Here is a 22,132-nt window from a genome sequence, read left to right as displayed (position 1 = left end):
AAGGAGTTGTCTTCAGCTTGCCTCCTGGAAGATGTTACAATAGCAGTGATTAAACAGAATGGGTTTGTTGTTGCTAGTTGGTTTTATTACTTTGTAGAAAAAAAAAGTTAACCTACATTTCATAAGTTAGGTTAAAGTCTGTCCTCCTAGAGCATAGCAATTTGTAACTTCTTAATATCAGTTAGAATTAACATATTTTTTGTGCTTAATTTTTCTGTTTTATGGTTTGAGATCACTACAGAAGAATCTTATATTTCTCTAATAAGAAGATACTAGGAATTTGTTATAGGGGGAAAATCATAGTGGTATCTAAGTGCATGAAAATAACACATGAACTGATTTGGCAGGTTGTTGATGCTCTTCTGAGTCACTGACCTAGAAGAAGGAATGTGATTTTTATGCACCATAGGTCAGAGCAGAGGAGGTACATTTGTTCCATTTGCAAAACTGAACAGTAACTTGAAATGTTACCGATACTAGATTTATGAAATAAGTATATAATTCCTTGTGAAATAGGGAAACAAAAATCTGTAGTATTTTGAAACTTCCATTATATAGTTTCTAAGGAAGATGGACTGTACTGGAGAACTTTGTGTACTGATGAACTGCAAGTTTTACTTTAGAATAAAATCTTCATATCTAAATCTAAAAATTTGATGGAAGCAGCTTGGTAAGGTGTCTGTAGTTAACTGATCTTATTAATGTCATGTAGGTGGGAGGGGATATAAACAATGAATTTCTAAAGAAGAAATACAGGCTAGGATTTTTTTTTTTTTTTGTCTGAGCTGTTATGATAATGGAGCATAAGTTTCTTGAATATTTTGTGTGTTACCTTGCATTTTTTTAAGAAAGGAGGGGAAACTAGCACTGGAGCAATATATACAGCTATCCCTTGAATTAAGGATGTGGTAATATTTTAACAGTCCTCAAAAGCTGAGTTGTTTTGAATGTGTGTGACCTGCCCTCTCAGCTCTACATTGGACTTGGTGTTAATATGAGGTACAAAAGGGCTGGGACTTTGCTCTGGAGACTGAATTACGAAAGCAAGTATAATTAGGCCAAGTATATGCTGCCATTTTTTCTGGCAGCACCGGCTTAAGCACCTCCTCTTTACCTTGCATCAGCTTGAAACTGGTTTGCAGTGACTAAACAAGCACCCGAGCCAGTCCAAGTGACAGGGTGGTGGCACTGCTCGGCAGCAAGAGCTGGGAAGGGCAGGACCCATGGCTACTCTGCGAGCTGGCACTGCTGCCTGAGCTCGGGCTGTGCTGGGAACAGGAAGGACAAATGGTGCTGGATTCACAGGAGGTGCTGTGTTACACAGCTGCTGTGTAGAATGTGTTGGTTTGGGAATCAGAACCCATTGTGCTTACCGCATAATTAAATAGTACTTTAAAAAGCAGTGTACTGCCACAAGTACTAGTTAATGTATAGACACATTTGTTTCAGGGCTTGCACTTGATTTTATTTCCTGAAGAGAGGTTTAGTGATTATGCAAAAGGATTGAGAGATTAACCTTTGAGAAAGATCATTTGAACTAGTGAAAACCAGCATGGATGTAACATTTGAATCTGCTACCTGAAAGGGACTGGCTCAGTGGGTTCCTGAGGAATGACTTCTTTAAAGATAATTGAGTCCTTTATAGCAAGATTTGAAGGCAGTGTGTTTTACCTTCCTTAGACATCAGCTAGTAACATGTGGCTGGTATTGCTTCTTTACTAGATGCAAGAAGAGGAGTATTTACAAACAGAGTGAAAAGACTTGAAGAGCATCACTTTTCTAAAATTTATGTGATACAATTCAGTAGTATGCACTTAAGTGGACATCGGTTACATAATATTAAATGTAATGTGTATTTTTCTGTGGACATTTGTTTATAATATCCTTTTGCAGTTTGAATTTTATGTCTGCTGATATTTTATAAGTTTTGTATGGCTGATGCTCAGTTGCAATTCTTTTCCTGTGGTCACTGTCCTGTATTTCCTTGTGCTGTCTTGTCTGAGTCCCATTTGCAGATGCTGCAAAAATGTGATTGCAAGGGGCAGTAATTACTCAAAACATTGAGAGGGATAAGAGGCAGATATGCAGAAGAAGAAAAGGGTGGGGAAGAGCAAATAACCAGAAGCATGTTAGTTTCTCCTTGCCTGTGACTCACTTTTTGGTAACAGAAGAATTTTCAAATTAAGAAGAAAGCTAATTCAAAACAAACAGGAAGCAAAAAATAATTACCTCTGCACTGAACCATGAGAGGGTTCAGTACTTTCAGACTATTAAATTACCAAGGTAATTAATTCGATTGGCTTTTAAGCATATAACTTAAAAAAGGTATATTATATACTAGTATGTTAATACACATGCTAATAGCCTTTCATACCGTGGAGAGCATTATTTAGAGTGGGTTTGATTATTAATACAGTGAATGCAGTCATAATTTCTTGATCTATCCTTAATTTATGTTTACCATCATATGTATCACCTTATGACTGATTACTGTTTTCTTTTCCTTCAATTGAAGATCTAAGGTGTATCTGTTGTGGGGAGGGAAGTATGCATACTTCCCCATGCTACATACTGCATTTAATTTCAAGCACCTATCTGAGCTTTTCTGTGCTGGCATTCCCCTTGATTACTGAGTCCTGTGTTCTGGACACAATGGAATTCCAGCTATGTGCTTAGGGCCGCTGTGTTAGGCCATATAAGATCCATATCATACACTTGGTGTCATTTCCAGTAGGAGTTCTGAGGGGCCCTGGTGCTGTGCTCTCACTCCATTCAAAACCCATCTTTCCCCTCGACACTGTGGTTTTGAGCAATGTATCAGGGTTTTTTTGAGGCATGTGATAATAGAGGCAATTAAAAGCATGGAAAATGTTGCATGGAATGCTGAAAAAAAGGAAAGGTCCATTGCTTTTATAAGAAAAACATGGGAATACATTCATTTCTCTGAACACATCTTTTCCCCCAGCCTTATGCCTGCTTTGGGACTCGATGAGATTCTTTAAGTGCAGGAAGCTAGTGATTTCTGCCATTCCAGCAGGTTCCTGTAGTAGCTATTGTTATCTTGGAGTAGTGAGACTGACTCATTTCAGTAGTTACACCTGGCTGTCAGTAGCATTCTGGTCCCCTCTTTCATGCTGTCACTCCTCAGGTCATAGCCAGTCACACTGGTCTTCTGCTAGGTGATTCATTTGTAACCTCTTAGATGCAGCACTTTTGACTACAAGTCCTGTGTCATAAAAGTAGTTTCAGATTCAGTAAGTTGCTATTAACATTTAATTAACTCTACGGAGGAGTATTTACAAAGTACTTGAAATCTTGAAATTAAGTTAATGATGTAAACTAATATTGTGAGAAGTAAAAGCATCCTGTTGATTTTCTTTCAATTTCACCATGGTCTTTTATTGCAATTTCTAAATTCAGTCTTCTGCCAGAGGTTTTCCTTGTGCCTTCAGTAGCCTTCCATGACATTTGTCATGCAGTACTGTTACCTTAAATGTATGAGCAGTTAGAATTTTTTGTGTGTTGACCAACTTAAATATGAGTTGTTAGATGTATGTAGCTAATGACGTGATCCTCTACTGCAGGCAGTACTTCAGGTACACTTTGTACCAATTATTTGCATAGTGTATGTGCTAGAATTCAATCACACGTTAACTCCAAATCAAATACAAGTACTTCATGATAATGGGAAGGTGTTTCATCCTGATGAGGGTGTTTAGAGTTGGATGCATTTGTTATCTTCTAGAAATAAATTTTAAATAAATAAATTTTTACTTGTGCTTGTATTTCTTGTCTTACTTTTCCCAGATATTTTATAGTTCTTTGTTTGTTTTTTTTACAGTTCTATCTTCAAGACACTAAAAGTAGTAATGGTACCTTCATTAATAGTCAGAGACTGAGTAGAGGATCTGAGGAAAGCCCACCATGTGAAATTATGTCAGGTGACATCATCCAGTTTGGTGTAGATGTGACGGAGAACACGCGGAAAGGTAAGGGTATGGAACCTTTTTCTTTTTTTCTTTTTTTTCAAGTGTATTTATTTTTAACATCTTATTGCAATCCAGTCTTTAGAACTAAGTGGCATTCCCATTGTATGAAAATAGTTTTGTTTTGATTTTTGTTACTTCTTCCTTCCTTGGTGATGGCAGTGAGCCCTGTGCCCATGTGGTACCTGATCAAGAAACTTGTCTGTTGAAGACACTGACTCTATTTCTATCCCTACACACCCAGATGGACTTTACTGGGTTTTTTTTTCCATAGCCTGCCTTCTTCCCTGGCTGTGTGGCTGCTACTGTATGCAGGGGAGGTGTAATTCTGGAAAAGGAGGCTCAGCTGGGGCCACGTGTTCATCTGTTGCCTTACTTAAACTGGCCCACAGCAGTTTTAAAAGTGCAACACAAGCATGTGGTGTGTAGTGCTGTGTTGATCTTTTTGTGTTTGGATTTTATTATTGTAATTCCCTTTCTTTCGAGCCCTTTGAACCCTAAGATTTCAGCTAATAGTGTGGCAGAAGGATGAACCTGAATTTCTTGATCAAGTTGTCAGCGTAGGTTTGAAATAAGCTAATTTAATTAATTTCAGGATGCACACTATTTATTTCTGTGATGGCTGCCGATTTTGATTTCTGCAGGTACTTTAAAATGAGAATAGAAAAATGTTGCTAGCTGACAAATGAGGACATGGCCTTCTTGTTTGGCTTGTTTTTCTTGCTGTTTCTTCCCAGTATGCATGCTCAGGAGATCTTGTATTATGGCAGTAGCTCTGTATCTGTGTTAATTGAAACACTTTTCAAATTACTTAGTATTTGAGGAACCATTTCTTTATCTTTCTGGAGATTGGTCTGTATGAGGATTATCAGATTTGTAATCAGTTTTGTCAAGACTTTTTGAAGTTCCCTAATGGGTTGAACTTCTGGCCATGTTCTGTAGGATCCTACCTACTCAGTAATACACGGATTTGGCAATAAAATGTCAACTCCCATTACCCCTTTACTGCATTTCTGAACAAGACCTTTAGAGAGCTTATCCTTAAAATGTTAGAGAGGAATGAAAGAATAGTATTGAATTGGAAGGCTGATGATAAAGTTCATTAAAACAAGCAAATAAACGAAACGTCCATCAAAGCAAACCTATTGCAAACCAACCCTGCTGAAGCCCAACAAACCCAACCATAATACAACTGGAGAATTTCTAAAAGTGCATTAAGTAAACAAAACATAAAGATGGCATCTGCTCTGTTACTCATGAATTTTGTCTTTAGCCAGACAGGGTTGTAATTCTCAGATCTGAAGTATCAGGGGAAGGTTAATGAATGTCTTTAAAGAAAACATTGTTTAGTAATGGTGGTGGTCCTACTTTTTCATGGAGAGCTTTGGAAGCTGTAGGATTTTTGACTGATTCAGTATAGTGAAGGTCTCATCACATTGTTTTACTCTTCTTAAAAATGATCTTGCAAAGATTCAGCTCCGGGATGCCTAGCTGAAATTACCTGGGAATTATTTAAAATGTTTCCATGTGAAGTGATTGCAAACATTTATGAATACTAGCAGTATACACGGAAGAAATCCAAGGAATACACTGCACAAAATTAACTTGGAACTATTAATTTGGTGAGATACTGTCCTTGCTAAGAGAAGCTGAATTTCTTCAGTGTATTTACACTAAAACAAATTTTATTATAACATTTATTTAGAAGAAAAATTGGATTTGACTTGTTTTTATCAGTACATGGAAGTTAATTCATAGAAACATTTGCAGAAAGTTCATAGTAAGCAAATTCTTGCCATGAGCTTTTGGCAGTAGTAGTTTTTTGCTGTGGTTTTGCGTTAGTTTTACAAAGCACTATACATTACACAAATGCTGGTGACCTGGCTTCTGTGTAATGAGCGATCAGATTATGCAGCCTTCCTTGTCCTTTTCTCTGGCTTTGAACACGGAAGCTGTGCTGGTGTTACTCATGAATATGTTGCGTTTGCTAATTCGAAAGAGGATACAAGTTAACTTTCTTCCCTCTCTGCTCCCCCAAGCAGAGAATGAAGATTGTATCATCACGGGGTGTTTACCTATGAATGCAGTTGGAATGCATATAAACACGGGGCTTTCACCAGTTCGTTTCAGTAGGCTTAGTTACTGTTAATCTAATCTAGTCATGAAACAGACAGGAAAGTAGTTTTTAAATGGGCGATTCCCTTTAAAAGCACTTTGCACTCTGGTATTTACATAATGCCTTACTTGCACAAGTCATTTCAGCAATCTGCTATGTGTAATTATAAGGTAATGATGACCGAACGAGTATATTTGCCCATGTAAATTCTGAATTCTGTCGGTATTGTTAGAATACATTTATTTCATTGTTCAGGATGTGTTTGAGTAAGTGATTTCCTTGCAAATGTGATCTGGATTTGGTTCATTAAAATAGTGGCATGTTCAGTATGTGATTTTTCAGGTTATCAGGTATGAGCACCAGTTGTTCAGTTTCCTGCTGCTAAGCCAAAGTCAGTAACAGGTCCTGGAGAAGTGTTTGCATCCCTCCTCCTTCCTTATTTGTCCACTTGCGGCATTACTGACAAGCACAGGGGCTTGGCCATTTCTCCCTCCTTAATACAGCACTTAGCTATTAGCATCTCACTGTGCTTTTCTCTGTTTTATCTTTTCTTCTTCTTTTTCCAATTGCAGTGGTTTCTATTCTTTTAGCACTTTCTAAATTTCCCACTCATGCCAGGGCATTCAGAATTAACTGGTGATACTTCCCTGCATGGAAAGGAGCAGCAGCATTGCAAAACAAGGTGAAATATTACCAACAGGATTTAGTTCAAATGCAGTTTATGCACTTTTTTGCAGTCAGGTTTGGTCTCTCGTCCCTCTGTTCTGTCATGGGATGTTTGAGGGAGGTCATGCAAGTGGGGAGCCCAGTGTGTGCATCAGGGCAGTGCACAGATCCCCGAGGGATGTGGGGGTTTCCTCAGGGCTGGGTACCACATTGATGAGTGAAAATAAAAACAAGAGCATCATTGGCAAGTTGTCTGTCTAGGAAGCAAAAACTGACACAAACAGAAATGGTTTTTGTGTTCCCATTGTGCTGTAGTGCAGCAGCCCCTGTCAGGGCTCCGGGCAGGTCTCATGGGTTTTGGAGCTGTGAAATGTGGGGCTGCTCTGTGTTTTGGAGGGGACCAACAAGTTTGTGGCTCAGGTGTGAAGCAGCAAATGGAGCAGGCTGTACTCCGTGGAGAGGGCTATGGGTGTGAGGCGGCTGTTGGACACGGTGGAGGGAGCCCGGGCATGGCGGCGGGATGGGGCGGGGCCGCGGGCGGAGGGGCGGGGCCGCGGGCGGAGGGGCGGGGCCGCGGGCGGAGGGGCGGGGCCGCGGGCGGAGGGGCGGGGCCGCGGGCGGAGGGGCGGGGCCGCGGGCGGAGGGGCGGGGCCGCGGGCGGAGGGGCGGGGCCGCGGGCGGAGGGGCGGGGCCGCGGGCGTTCCCGCTCGGCGGGCGCGGAGGCAGGCGCTGGGGCGCCCCCTGGCGGCGGCGCTGCGCCATGCCGGGCGGGAGCGGCGGCCCCGCGGAGCGCCCGGAGGTGAGCGGGACGGACTGGGGTGCGAGCTGTGGGGACAGGGGGTGCCTCAGCTCCATGGGCAAAACAGGGCTTGCTTTACCGCCTGTTCTTGTTCATTCCTCAAAAGAAATGCTATAGACCTGAATTTAAACCGTTGCTGCTGTTCGCTGCAGTCAGTACTGTACTCGTGTTTTCCGTGTTGCTTTTCCTCAGGCTTTCTCCTTATTTTTCCGATTGCAATGAATAGCTAAAGGTCATACTGCAGAGTTTGGATATTGTTTCATTTCTCACTGTTTTAGTACTATTAAGTTTGTCAAAATGCTTGGTACCTTTTACCAGTCACTGTCTATTTGAGACCTTTTGCTAGATCTCCATTATATCTTAAATTGGCAGAAGTAAAGCTCCTGCAGATTTTAGAAGATTTGTCAGTCTAGCTGTTGACAGAAAAACTTCAGAATTATATAACCTTACAGCAAACCTACCTGATATGTGACCCAAAGGTAAAGCTGTTTGTATTTAATGTCAGGTATCCTAATGTTTTCTTATTAAAATCACTGATTTCCTCTTAAAGAATTTTGCATTATGAAAGCTATGTATTACAGGATACAGCTAATATTGCTGATGTATTTTAAAATGGTTTTGCAGACTGCATTTATTCCGTTACAAATAAAGACCTCGAACCCTGGAGTTTAATCTGTTCTGTCCCGACATGTAAATTTAATACTTTACCAGGTCAGCTTCAAAAACCAAGATGCTCTAGCCAGGAGAATACGTCTCCAAAGCATTAGCTAAATCAAGGTTGAAACCAACTTGTCTTGGTTGGATCATTTCTCCTGTATTTTTAGCTCCTATTGAGGTGGCTTCCTTAAAGACCTGTCTCATTTCCCTGGGGTATTACCAGTGTCCTAAAACGCCCATTGCCCTTTTTTTTTTTTAAAGCCAGATTAACTGTTTTGCTGATATTAATAACTGTGAAAGAAGAGCAGTTCTTTGTCTTTGTATGTTACTGGGTGCTGGAGGTGTGGTGGTCCATGACAGGTGACCACACACTCATTTGTATCTCAGTTGTGGAACTTGTGGTAGTGCTTTGGGAACAATGTACAGCTGTCTTTCTGTGTATCTGGAGATAATTTTTGTTTTCCAATTCATAGAACCATACCGGGGGGGGGGGGGGGAGGAATCAACCAAGACACACACATTATTTGTCTGTTTGCAAAGGCATTGAAAATGCTATCAGTAACATTTTTTTAAATGTTGTGTAGGAAGTTTGAACTTGATGTATGAATCAAATATTGCATTTCCTATCGCTTGGCAAGTTCCAGATCTTGAAGGAAGTGTCGGTGACACAAATTGGACGTGTTACGTTTTATGTCCCTGGATATGCTTGTCAGAATCCTGTCAAAAAGGCAGCTCATTATTTTATTTATACCTCTGCATTCCAGTTACCTGGTGCCAGTAAGATGCATTCCTCTTCACTCATTTTTATGATCAAAACATTCAGTTTTTTAACTTACTGTAGTGAAGACAAGTTTCAGGTGTTGCTGGATGTGCAAGAGTTGGAACTGGAACTGCTCCACAGCCAGGACTGAGTACACAGCATAACCTCTCCAAGTTTGTAATGGTGAAGTTTGCTGTGTCCAGAGGAGGTTTGAGAAGCAGACCCAGGCCATGGTGCTTGAAGGTGTTCATGTCTCCTCTTCTTTGCCTGTCTCAAGGTTTCTTAAGACAGTTTACTTGGTTACTGTAACATAAGCACTGAACTTAAAGCCAAGTAGCAATGGATCTTGATGACTATAGTATTTGTTTCTTTTCAGTTACCCATGGATGTATAGTCTCCACAATCAAACTGTTCCTTCCAGATGGAATGGAAGCTCGATTGCGATCAGAGTAAGAATATGTATTCACATGTACCAAAATTCAGCTACTGTATGATGAGGATTTGATGGATATTTTGTTTAAAATCATTCTGGGAGCAGTTTATTTTCCTGTGATCCTGCAAAGCGAGTAACTAAGTGCATGGTTCCTTTGCAGGCATTATGAGAAAAAAAAAAAACCTCTCATTTGCTTGTTGTTTTTAGTAATTAAGGCAACTAAGAAGAATAAAGAAGCTCTCTAAAAGAAGAAAAAAAATTTGTATGTAGTTGGATTTTTTTTTTTTACTGTGGTTAGTCTGCTGAAATGGATATTAGAAAGAGAAGAATATGGGGAAAAAGAAAGCAAATAAGCAGGTTCTCCTGCCCTCTTTTCTTTATTTGTTATTATTATTTTGGCTCTTTTAAATGCACATAGACTTGACTAAAGTGACTCTAATGGAAACTCAGATGAAATTGACAGTGTTTTCTGTGTATATGCCCATTTTTGAGAAATCTTCCAAGAGTAGTAGAAACCAAAAACTGTAACATTTTGTTTGTACTGGATGCTTACCAGAAATGGCATCATTTGTCATCTTTCATTATCCACAATTTTGTGGGGTTTATTGCTTATTTAAATATTCTTTTACCATTAATATCCAGAAATACTTGTGTAAAGCTTTAGGGTGTCTTGCTTGCTTGTGGGAAGATATGCAAAAGTAAATTACTATAGAAGATTTTCCATATAATTTCATGTCCAATTAAGAAATAGTAAAAGCGTATGGTGTTATATTTTTAGTTTTGATGCTAATGTCCAAGTACAACATTTATTTTGTCACCCCTTTTTTTTTTTTTTCTTTAGTGTTATCCATGCTCCATTACCAAGTCCTGTTGACAAGGTAATTCAGTAGTTTGCTGGTTTCTGCCTTACTCAGACACATACTATTTTCAGGATTGTTATAAAATTGAAAAAATTGTGAAGTCTGTTCAGTAACATTCAGTAACTGTCCACTGACAGTTTTTACCTAGTTTGATATTTTGAGTGACATTTAAGGTAGAGGAGTAATGCAGTATTATGGTGTATATTTGAAGGTAAGTTGACTTATGACATTGTGGAACCTGAAACATGGCTTTGGAACAAAACCCTTGATGTTAAGATGGCTAATTTTCAGGTACAGGTTGACAGACTAAGAGGTCTTGCATAATTTAATACTTGATGATCTGTGGAACCAAGAATAGCTCACAATTTGGTGTTAGGATAAGGTCTGTTTTCTTTATATCATATTTTCTATGGAGGAGAAGCTGCTCTGCACAGTCTGGAAAGCACTGTCGTGTTCCCAAGGAAGGCTGAGACCAAACCTCTCTGACACTTCTATAGCTGGAGTTGCTCAAGCAAAGTCATGGAGTCAGTATTGTTAAGTGTAATTCTTAAACTCAATTTTGGTTATGTGGGAGACTAGCAGAAAAGATGTTAATAAATATTCTCTTGAGAAAAGTGATCAGGAATTGATTATTTCTCTAGTCTCTAAAGAGAAGGATTAACTTAAATAGGTTCAAAGTAGAGTTTTACACACGAAGAGCAAAATTTCAAGAAACTCTGGAGACTTATTTGTGAAACCGGCAGCCTGAGGAGGTTGTAGACTGTGTTTAAGTTGAGATTTCAGGACAACATGTGTGGATTGGAGCCAGGGCAAGGGTAGAAATCCTGCAGGTGTAACTGTGGGAAAACAGTTTAAAATTATTTCAGTGTAGGAAGCCTACAAGAATTAGTAAATAAATAGATTGGCTGAAATAAACCCACAGAACAACCCCACACTTCTCTCCAAGTGAAGAACAGCTTGTTATTATTCAAAGATAATATAGGTATTCCTTAATTCCGAAATAGATACTTATAAAGGGAGATGATGATAACTTGTAGGTCAGTAGGAAGTGTGCAATTGAATGTGTGTGATAATATCAAGTTGGAAGCCCACAATTTGTGTTTGTCCTTGAGTTGAATGGCTTTGCCTTTGTGCCCCTTGTTTCTTTTTTTTCAGTATAGTCTCAACTGTACTAAAAGCTTTAAACTCATTGTTGTGTTGGTGATTCAAGAATTTGTGCAGAAACACAGTGGGGCCTAAGCCCTGAGTGAGGAAGTTCTGTGATTAAAAAAGCATAAATAGTAACTGAACATTAAATGAAGCAAAATGCTGTTATTACATAATCTGAAGTTTAGCTTTGTGATTAGATTTAAGTGAATTTTGCATTATTTGTGTTTAATGAAAAATCCAAAACCATTCTGATTCTTACTTATCTTCTTTTTCAGGTTGCTGCTAACACTCCCAGTATGTATTCTCAGGAATTGTTTCAGCTTTCACAGTATCTACAAGTAAGTTTTATTTTAAGGGCATTTAGTTTGGCTGAATATTTTTGTTCAAAACCCAAATGCTATCCTGTGGCTTCTATCTATTGGAAACTACAAAGGAAGGGACAGTGCTGGCAGCTCTTTTTCCTCACTGGCATCACCAGCCTTTCTGTGCCTACTTCTGTGTCAGTTTAATAGGTGTGCTTTTCCCAAGATGTCATGTCACAAAAGAGTTAGAATGCTAAATGAAATGGCAGCACGTTGAACTGTGTGCTGATAGATAAAAGTCAGCTCTTTAGAAAGGATGATAAAATCAGCTATGTGGGAAAAAAAGGAAAGTTTTTTTGCTGGTTAGTTCTATCTAGGTTTAATTGTGTGCAAGTTCGACTGATTTATTTTGCCTGGTTTTGTTTGATAATGGCAATTTTTATTTGTTCACATCAAGGCTTTGGAGATAGACACTATCTTCGTATGTATTTGCTGACATAGCAGGAAGGAGCTCATGCAGATGCTCTTTCTTTGGAAGCCAAATACATATTCACTCACCAATCTGTTCTCTCTCCATATCCTGGAGTTAACAAAAATGCTCTTCTATCTTCCTGTCATAAACCAAAAATCAAACAAAAATAGTAGTTCTTTGCTTGGCATTTCTCTTTTGTGACCTCATTTCAGGACGAACAGCTCATTGCATGGAAGCTGCCAAGCTGTTTTTTGGTGTCTGCAGTTTTGTTAGTCAAATCATTGACAAGACAGTGTCTTTAAGTCGGGGAGAATAAGAGTGTGTCCTCAGCATATGCAACATAGCATGAAAAATGAAGGGTTTAGGAACCTGAGGTTATAGGATAGCATTTCCTAATTAAACTATCCAAATAAGTTTGTGGATAGATAAAATGGAATGGGCTTATTATGGTTTTGAACAAGTCAACAGTGTTTCTTTTTCTCCTCACATTTCTTTTTTTTATTGTATTTTGGATCTCTTCTGTTGCTTCTGATTTCCTGAATTGTTCTAGCTGAACTGACTAGTGCCCTGCTCTCTTCACAGGAAGCCTTACATCGGGAACAAATGTTGGAACAGAAGCTGGCAACCCTTCAGCGACTACTTGCTGTCACACAAGAGGCTTCAGATACTAGTTGGCAGGTATCTGCAGGCATCCTTTCCTTATGGACTGAACTATGCACTGCCATATAAATTTTAGCAGTTAATGAGGAGGAAAAGCAGCAGAAATAACAAAAACTCTATGGATGTTCTCTAAAATGTTTAATAAATTTAGTGGTTGTGTACCTTTTGAAATAGCTATTAGCAGTAAATATTCCAACAAAATTCAGATCTTTAAAACAGAACTCTACTGGCACTGCATTAAGCGTGTGATAATTCTAAGGTGATTCTTCTTTTCTTCTAGGCTTTAATAGATGAAGACAGGCTGCTATCAAGACTAGAGGTTATGGGAAATCAATTGCAGGCTTGTTCAAAGGTAAGTAGTTCACTTAAAAGTCAAATATTAGGAATTCTGAAAGGCAGCTCTTGTCAAGTGTTTTGAAAGTATCTAGTTGTAGGAAAGCATTTGGAATGTAAACTTTCCAAAATGAACCAAAATGCAACTTTGATAATGCGAGTAGCACAAAAACTGTACATCTGCTCTTTATTTCAAGGCATCTCAATTAATTTCTGCTGTTTTCATTGCCCATGTCCTGTCTGATATTCAGTTACAAGTATGTGTTGCCCTGATTGTTATTTAGGCCACCTGTGTCTGCCTTGAATTTTAGTTTTTATTTTATATATATTTCCTCTCAGCTATCTACATTGTAAGAACTTTTTCTGCAGGTCCTGTTTAAGGTCTTTCTTCTGGGACCTGGTTTGTCCAGTTCTATGTCTCCTTGGCATAATGTTGTCTTAGCAGTGTCCAAAAAAGTGCTATAATTTTCCTGGAATCAAAACTCACCGCTGAATGTGTGCTGCTATACATACACTTCAAAAAATAACTTATTTATATCCAATTACGTCAACAATCTTTGGTCACTGAGTTGGACATAGCAATTTCCAATAGAGGAGAAAATGTTAAACATTTTTTAATGGAACAGATTTTATCACAATTTAATTTATTTAATGAGCAAAAACAGTAATTATTCTATTCTTGAATTATTTTATATGTGCAGAATCAAACAGAAGACAGTATACGAAAAGAGCTTATAGCATTACAGGAAGACAAACACAACTATGAGACAACAGCCAAAGAGTCCCTGAGGCGGGTCCTTCAGGAGAAAATTGAAGTGGTCAGAAAATTGTCTGAAGTGGAGGTACTGAAGTTTCATGCCTGGTCTTCTGGAAGTTCTGAAATAGTTGTAGCTGCTGCTGTTTAGATCCCTGCTTTGCTGCTGTCATGTGTCAGTATCTGTTGTACTCTGACACTTTCTGGATATTAAGTAGTAATGTTTATTTCTCCTATTGGACAGGACAGTGATTGTTAAATCATTAATGAGAAACGATTCTTTCAGCTCTTCTTTTCTCCTTTCCAAATTCATGATGCTGTCTTACGGAAGTTACTGTGTGTGGGACATACACAGGGAAACATGAATCTAAAAAAATCCCTGTTTAAACTGCAGCATTTATGGAAGCATATACTTAACCACTTGTACAAAGTATGCTTTAAAATGAGCTTTTACAATGAGCTTTTACAGTTAAAGTGTCAGCCTCTCCCTCTCCCTCTCCCTCATGATTTGCTATATTCCCTTGGTCAAAAAAGTCTCCAAAGACTAGCTGGCATCCTGTGCATTTATACAGCTTAGAAAAAATAGGTAATCTGCACTGTTTGGTAGTTTGTCTTTTGTTATTATTTCTTGCATAATAATTCTGTCTTGCAGCGGAGTTTAAGTAATACAGAAGATGAATGTACACATCTGAAAGAAATGAATGAGCGGACTCAGGAAGAATTAAGGGAATTAGCTAATAAGTACAATGGAGCTGTAAATGAAATTAAAGATCTTTCTGACAAGCTAAAGGTAATGACAATTTCATCTGACTTAGGATAGATCTGTGATAAGTGGAAAAAATAAATAGTTCAATTTCTAATGCAGCAAACAAAAGTTCAGAAATGGGCTAAACAACAGTTTAATAATAGAAAGATGCCTATCATCTACATATTGTCTAGGTTCAGTTTTAATGTGATTGAAACTGTCATCAGTTGAGTAACTTCCTAAGAAGGTTCCCTCTTCATTAACTTTGAAAGTTGCTGTATTTTTGGGGCTGAAATATATTATAGTATAAAACTTAATATCCAGCTATGGATTTGTCCTGGATATATCCAGGACTAATAACTTTCAAGCTAATCATCAGAAAGGTAAGTGGAATAAAAACTAGAATTAGAAATAAATTTGCATTTCATGTTGCTGCTTCATGCAGCTACAACAAACATAACTAGTCCACCACATTGTAATAATATGGCTCATCTTCCATCTTGCTATCAAGTTTCATATTAAACTAAATATCTAAGTATATGAGTATTTAAGGTACTTTATGCTGGAGAACAGAATAATCACTTTATGATAAAGCCTGCTCTCCAAGAGTCTCCCATCTAGATAAGTAGGATCTGTGGAGGAGGAAGGTGGTGGTGTTAGCTCTGGAGACCTGAGACAATTTTTGCATTTGTCTTGGACAAATACTGGAATTGGAACCTAGGTTCCTAGTTCACTACCTCAGAGAAATTTTTGTTTCCAAATTATAATGTTACATTGATGGTCTTAAGGCAGTTGGTTTCCCAGTAATTGGCTGGTCACTGATAACTATTGCACCAGAAGGATCAAAACTGAAACTTAGTACCTTGTTTTGAGGGAGGAAACTGTTTAAAACTTAAGTTTTTGTGAGATCCAGCAAGGAAGAAAATGTGACTTTCAACCAAGGTGGTCTGTGCGTTCAGTTCAGAAGGGTTCTTGGGTTTTGATTGAATTGAGATGCTGGAGAATCTTAGTTCTAGAGAATTTCTTAGTTCTAGGGCCCTTTATTGTTGCTGTAAAATTCATGTTGCTCAGTCAAAGAGTTAAGATATTCTGAGATTTTTCTCAGTCTACTTTAAGTGAAATTTGTATAAAGGTAATAGATTTGGCATTTTTTTCATTTTCCTTATCTGATAAGCAAAGGAAGTTACATACATTTAGTTACATAAAACTCAAAATCTATTCTTCCACATGTTAGCTTTGATTTTAATATTTGATTTTAACGTTTGGTTTTGATTTCAAAAACTTCTTTGAGCAGGTAGCAGAAGGAAGACAAGAAGAAATCCAACAAAAAGGACTGGCTGAAAAAAAGGAATTGCAGCATAAAATAGATGAAATGGAAGAAAGAGAGCAAGAGCTTCAGGCAAAAATAGAAGCTTTGCAGGCTGATAATGACTTCACCAATGAGCGGCTGACTGCTTTGCAAGGTTAGTCAATAGCGGGGAAGGAACTTTGATTATTTGTTGTTCTTTTAATCTGTGAAATACCTTTTTCTTGGACTTCTGTTTACAGTACGGTTAGAACACCTTCAGGAGAAAACTCTTAAAGAACACAACAGCTTAGGTAGGTATGATCAATTTCTTGTTTCAAGCTGGTTTTCTGGTTTGCTATTCCGTTACTTTTGCTATGATAATCTTGTGGTATCGGTGTGTGGCAGAAGAGTTCGGGTTCCAGTTCTGGTTCCCAGTTAGCCCAGTAGGGAGCGATCCTGGACTGGTGGGTCCGTGCCGGGGCAGGGCCGGCAGAGGGCGCTGCTGCTGCGGCTGTTGGCTCTGGCCCGAGGCGTGGAGGGGACTTCGAGCCCTTAGAATAAAAACACCCTTGTGTTTGTGTATATATATATATATATATATACATATACACACACACACACATATATATACACACGTATATGTATGTAATAGGCAGTAATTCTTTGGAGTTAATCACTTCTTAGAGGTTTTCACAAACAGCAACATGATCTGTAGTAGGAAACGCATCAAACTTTGCCTGGTTTGTCTCATTAGCTACTTGTGAGGAGGTGGTGTGAAAAGCTAGGTACATTTCAAAATGCTGTGTTTGTAAAGAAACAAAACCCAAAACATTTTTCTTGATTCCAAAAATAATGCCCTTTCTTAATCCTAGGCATACAAGTTGATGACTTCATACCTAAAATTAATGGGAGCACAGAGAAAGGTAGTGTATCTGAAGGCTACCTTTTGTTTTATGGTTGTTGTTTGAAAATGAACAAATTCAAAATGTTCTCTAAAGTTTTGCTTGGAATTTTTTCTCTTTACAAATGAATTTGTCCACTCTGACCAGCTTTTTTTCTTTTTTTCTTTTTTTTTTTGCTTTTACTTCCAGTTACAGTTAGAAAGCTCTGTAAAATACAGCAAAACCACTTGGAGGCTGCATTTTTTTCTTGGGGCTTTTTTTTTTTGTTTGTGATGGGCTGTCACTGCAATCAGTGGGAGACTACTGATTGAATGATGTCAGGGCTATGGAACAAGAAAGTGGAGAACTCATTGATGGTTTTTGCTTTTAATTTACTCTTGCAACACATAGACATAGTGCTTTCATAGTGAAGTTAGGTATGCTAAGTAAAGTCAGCAAAACCTGGTTTTTTATAACTTTAACATGAAGAATGTGAGTATTTTAAATCTATAAACAGTGGAAACTAACATGTTAAAACTCAAGAGTATCTTGATGTGAAACAGGAATTAATACAAATTTAACTAAGTGATAGAGGATTTTAATAGCCAATTAGAGCCAAATATTTTGGCTTATTTGTCTTAACACATGTGTCTTAGCAAAGTTTTTTGAATGGAATTGTCCAGTATAATGTATAGCAAAAACTATTCCAGTTATAATTCCAGGTGGTTTAATTGGTTGAGATATATTTGTCCTCTCATGTTAATTTATTTTTTTTCCTTGATGTGGGTTGCTTCTGCAATCTGAGGAATGGTGGTAGCATTGCTTTGAAGGTTCAGGGACCTATACAGACAACTCATGGTTTTAAGCAATATTCAGTGTTTAAGGATTCCTGTATTTATATTTTTGAAACAGAATTTTGAAGCTCCATATGCATATTTGTAAATGATGAGGTTCCTAACTAGAGAGACCAATAGCAAAATCAAAAGTTAATCACAACATAACCTCATGGCTGGTCCTTATTGGGAGCAGGAGGAGAGATCTGTTAAACACTTCCAGGACTGCACCAAAACCTCTCCTAAAGCTAAGAGTACTGGTTCCCCCCCCAAGTGTCTTAGCATTTGAGGCACTTAGCTGTGGTGCATATTGAGGGTAGCAAGCAGGACATTCAATGCATGTTCCCACTTCACTGCCATGAGATTTTATTTTTATATGGATTGATCCATCTTGCTGGTGCATAATTTTAGGTTGGTAATAGCTTAATATTTGATAGAATGGTTTATCTGTTTTTCTCTTTTTTAAACTTGAGCTCATTTGAAACATTTCCTAAAATCTGTTGACCTCTGACTTTGAATACAAATTATTGTATAGAGGAATAATTTTAAAAAATCAAATCTAGTATGATGTTATGAAAGTAACTTCTTTTGTTTATTTTTAAATTGTTGGTAGGAATGTAATGTGAAATTTTTAAATATGGATACTTTTTACAAGTTCATATTTTAAAATTGCCCATTTAAAAATCATTCTGTGATTCTAACAAATATTATTATATCACTGAAACTCACTTTTTTGGCCAAAGGTGAAGAAACAATCCCTTTGGGACTTATTTTGAGTTATACAAGAGTCAGTGTCATCTGAATTGATGCATGGCAAGATAGGTTCCTCCATCCTATGAGTAATAGTGGAACCTGTGCTTAAACCTGGAAGTTCCAGGAAGCTGTTTGCCACGTTATTTTTCTTTGAGTACAGACAATGTATAACTGCTCATTCAAGTTCTTTTTCCGTGTGTTTATATAATCTAGCACCTTTTTTGTCATGCACATACCATGCTATTTCATTCTTTATTTTAGCATAGTTTTTCATTATTCTGTCAGTAGTACATTTTTCTGCATCTCTGCCATACCTGATCTATCCCCATATCTCTGGCATTTTACAGCTTGCTGCCTTGTGTTCATGGCATTCTGGGCCTTTTTGTAGCCCTTGTGTGACAGATGGGCAGCTATTTGCTCTGCCAGATTTTGGATTTTGTTCTCATAAAAGCAACAGGAAGCAGTTACTACTGGGTTTGGGTTTTTTGGGGTGGGGGGGGTTGGTTTAGTTTGTTTGTTTTTTGGGTTGTGTTGTTTGTTTTTGGGGGGGTGGAGTTTTTTTGTTTTTTGGGGGCGGTTGGTTGTTGTTTTATTTTTTTTTTAATTTTTAGTTTTGCAGTATTTAGAAGAGCTAAGAATTTTGCATTTATAATACAGATTGAGCAGGAAAGAAAGAGGAAAACTGTAAAACCCATGTAAAATCAGTATGCTTTTAAAAATTCCTGTTGTGTCTCTTTGTCTCAAAGTGTGTGCACAGGCACACTACCTGGCCATGACAAGAAACATGGTTTTACATTACTTTTTCTGTGGTTGTAGCAGTCAATAGCTGTATTCAGAGTAGAGGAGCTAAGAACTAAACAGCCTTGCCAGAGGCTTTTAACAAAATAAGTGTATTAGAGGCTGATGGTTAGGCATTCTTTCTCTCTCATTTGGACATACAGAAAAGAGGAGCTTGTTTGTACAGAAAGCCCCTGATAAAAGTTGTGTAGAACTAAGTTGTTTCAAAAAGTGGTATTTTTCTCAGTGTGTTGCACCACACCTGGCTTTAATCTTTACATTTTTGAGCCATATATTACATAAAGAAAGATACTAGAAATTTGTTTACAGTCACTCAGAGGACCAGGTAAAAAAATGAAAAGAAAAAACAAGGAAGTTTAAATATGGAAAATAAATGTTACAGCCATGGTGCTGTTTTATAAAAGCTTTGTCCTTGTGGGTTAAAAACAAGTTTACTTTTTAGAGTAACTTTGAAATGTAGTAAATCTTACTATTGCATTTGAGCTTCTAATGTCAGAGGTAATGATTGAACAATTTGGTTAAAGTGTGCCACATTCTACAGCTTTGTACTAATGACAGCCGTTTCCCACTGCTGGACTCTTGGTCAAAGGGTTTTTGAGGTTCTACAGAAAGGAAGTGCTGGTATCTTGAAGACATGCAGGATTCTGACAGATTTGTGAGCTGAACAAGGACTTGAGTAAACCTGGGAATGGAGCCCAGTTTTAGCAACTTTGCTACAGAACTGTTTTCTCAAAGTGAAACTGTTCAAAAAATATAGGCATATATTCAACAACACTTTTAAAATAGAGGGTGTTAAATATGAAGAATCAACATGAAGTTTAATGGAAAACTTAAAAAATACCTGTTTAAAGCTAATAACAATGCTGAAGAATATAGGTTAAAAACCTGTTTCTTTTGAAAATGCAGCTGAAGTCCTTTCTTCTGCTCAGTTTAAAAGAGTAATCTATTTCCTAGTATCATTCAGACATCATTTCAATTTTATGTCTTGTCTGCTTGCATATTAACTCAGATTTGATTCAGAAGTCCATTGTGAATACACTGACAAATATTGTTAATATGCCTTTCAAATTTTTTGTTGCATCAATTTGAAAATTATAAGAAGATGTAAACTGAAGTGTTTCTTTCTCTACTAGAGCACTTTCTTTCAAAGAGTGGAGGGGACTGCACTTTTATTCATCAGTTCATAGAATGTCAGAGTGAGTACAAGAGTGTTCACATTTGCTTTAAAAACAACAGAAAACACAGAAAAGGTGGATGAAACCAGAGTTTGTCACTAATATTTCTGTAGTAGCAGAAATTTTCTAAGTACAGAATTGTGGCACTGTGGTATTGAGCAGATGTCTGGTAGAAGAAGTAACAGGATATCTTTATTTTTGCAAAGTGATGTTCACATTGTGTCTTGTTCAAAGTTCATCCATTACTGTGCCCTGACCAACAAAAGGGTGGTGGTATTGCCACATGGTGTTTAAAACTGAGTGTAATTTTTCACCTGTTACAAATTAAGTTGAAACCTATCATTTTAAGCAAACATCACAGGCAGCAGAAGGATAGAGAATGAGGTGACTTTTCACATATCTATAATTTATCTGATAATTAAAGCCCTTACACATTCTCCAAATTAGTTGTAACAAAAGAACAAAAGGAAAAACAAGTCCATAGTTTGTATGTGGAAATCCAAGAGACTGAAGAAAACCAGAAAATTGCTATACCTGTCTTTAGATGGATGTGTTCTTCTGGAATGTGAAACATGTTTTTCAAGGCAAATACTTTTGAAAATGAGTGATGAAACAGCACTGTTTGCACATCTATATTAAGGGAAAAACTGAAAATGTTAATACTTCATGCCTACTGAAAGAAAAAGTATCATTAGAATGAAGAGAAATAAAGTGCTATTAAATTTCAAGATAACTTGTTTTTTTGTTTTTTTTTTACTTTAGAGTTTATGGAAATTATGTACCTAAAACTGAGCAGAGAAGCATTTAGAAGCAGAAATAAGACAGGATGATTTTTGACATTATGCCCATTGGGCTCTTTCCTCTCAAATTTTCATGAGGAAGTGTAGCAGACTTTGAGTTTTCTGCTTGTGATCCAGGTTGCAGTGCCATAAACCAAATGATGTGATACTGCTAATGTTTGTCTAAGAAAATTTAAACTTTATTTATTTGAAAAATGTTTATTTAAAAAATTAATGACTTGTAGCTGTCTTCTGTCAGGCTGCAGTATAAAATAAGTCTAAATTTTGCAAAGATCTTGTATGCACCTTGTCTTTTCAGTACATAAAAATGAAGTTAAATGCTTGAGTAAACATTTTTTTTTGTCTAGACCATGAAGAGCATACTGTGTGTTGTTCAAACACAAATTGGTAGCCTGTTTTCATTGTTTGGATGTTAGCTTAACCTATTTTTGCAAAATTTTGATTAGTATCACTTCTGCAAACTAAATGTGATCAGTCCTGTCACTATTGAGAAGGAAGTGATCAATGGTATCTAGTAAAATATTCTAAGATGTGAAAGAAGTGTTAATAAGAGTAAAATTGAGATCAGTGAATTTATGCCTACCCTTTCTCAAGACACTGAAAACTACAGAGTGAAGACTATGACTGCTTCACTTTTAAAGGAATGAATGAGTTCAAAAGGGTTCAGTATTTTGCAGTTTTTGTTGACAGTCTAAGTTTTTACTCTCACATCAGGAAAAAATCCAAATCATTGACTCTTATTTCTTCTTGGACCCAAGGTTTGCCTTTTCTGCGTTCAAATGTGTTTAGTCAGGCCTCGCAATATCATGAGGTTAAAAACTGCAAACTGTAGGATCTATTATTTTCCTTTTGTATGTAAGTGTTGCCCTTCAGTCCTACTCCTGTTCTTTGCTCTGTGTAGCAGCAAGAGTT

General features: G+C 37.5%; 1 protein-coding gene across 21 annotated transcripts in view; it reads left to right on the top strand.

Moving 5' to 3' along the window:
- Positions 1-22,132, top strand: part of SLMAP (sarcolemma associated protein) — a 78,941-nt gene that overhangs the window by 28,981 nt on the left and 27,828 nt on the right. For 4 of the 21 annotated variants that reach the window (XM_062500871.1, XM_062500878.1, XM_062500877.1 and 1 more), the window contains 12 exons: positions 3,842-3,995; positions 9,361-9,433; positions 10,259-10,295; positions 11,702-11,764; positions 12,783-12,878; positions 13,141-13,212; positions 13,895-14,035; positions 14,600-14,737; positions 15,987-16,155; positions 16,241-16,291; positions 16,853-16,903; positions 20,379-20,441. In XM_062500871.1, the coding sequence (XP_062356855.1) occupies positions 3,842-3,995; positions 9,361-9,433; positions 10,259-10,295; positions 11,702-11,764; positions 12,783-12,878; positions 13,141-13,212; positions 13,895-14,035; positions 14,600-14,737; positions 15,987-16,155; positions 16,241-16,291; positions 16,853-16,903; positions 20,379-20,441 (1,108 nt within the window). The remainder of the gene's footprint in view (positions 1-3,841; positions 3,996-9,360; positions 9,434-10,258; positions 10,296-11,701; positions 11,765-12,782; positions 12,879-13,140; positions 13,213-13,894; positions 14,036-14,599; positions 14,738-15,986; positions 16,156-16,240; positions 16,292-16,852; positions 16,904-20,378; positions 20,442-22,132) is intronic. The other 17 variants (XM_062500872.1, XM_062500873.1, XM_062500876.1 and 14 more) reach the window with 9 other exon arrangements.

The sequence above is a fragment of the Cinclus cinclus genome, chromosome 12, assembly GCF_963662255.1.
Source record: "Cinclus cinclus chromosome 12, bCinCin1.1, whole genome shotgun sequence".
Lineage (NCBI taxonomy): Eukaryota > Metazoa > Chordata > Aves > Passeriformes > Cinclidae > Cinclus > Cinclus cinclus.
The sequence above is the reverse complement of the archived record's forward strand: the minus strand, read 5'-3'. Positions and strand labels throughout refer to the sequence as shown.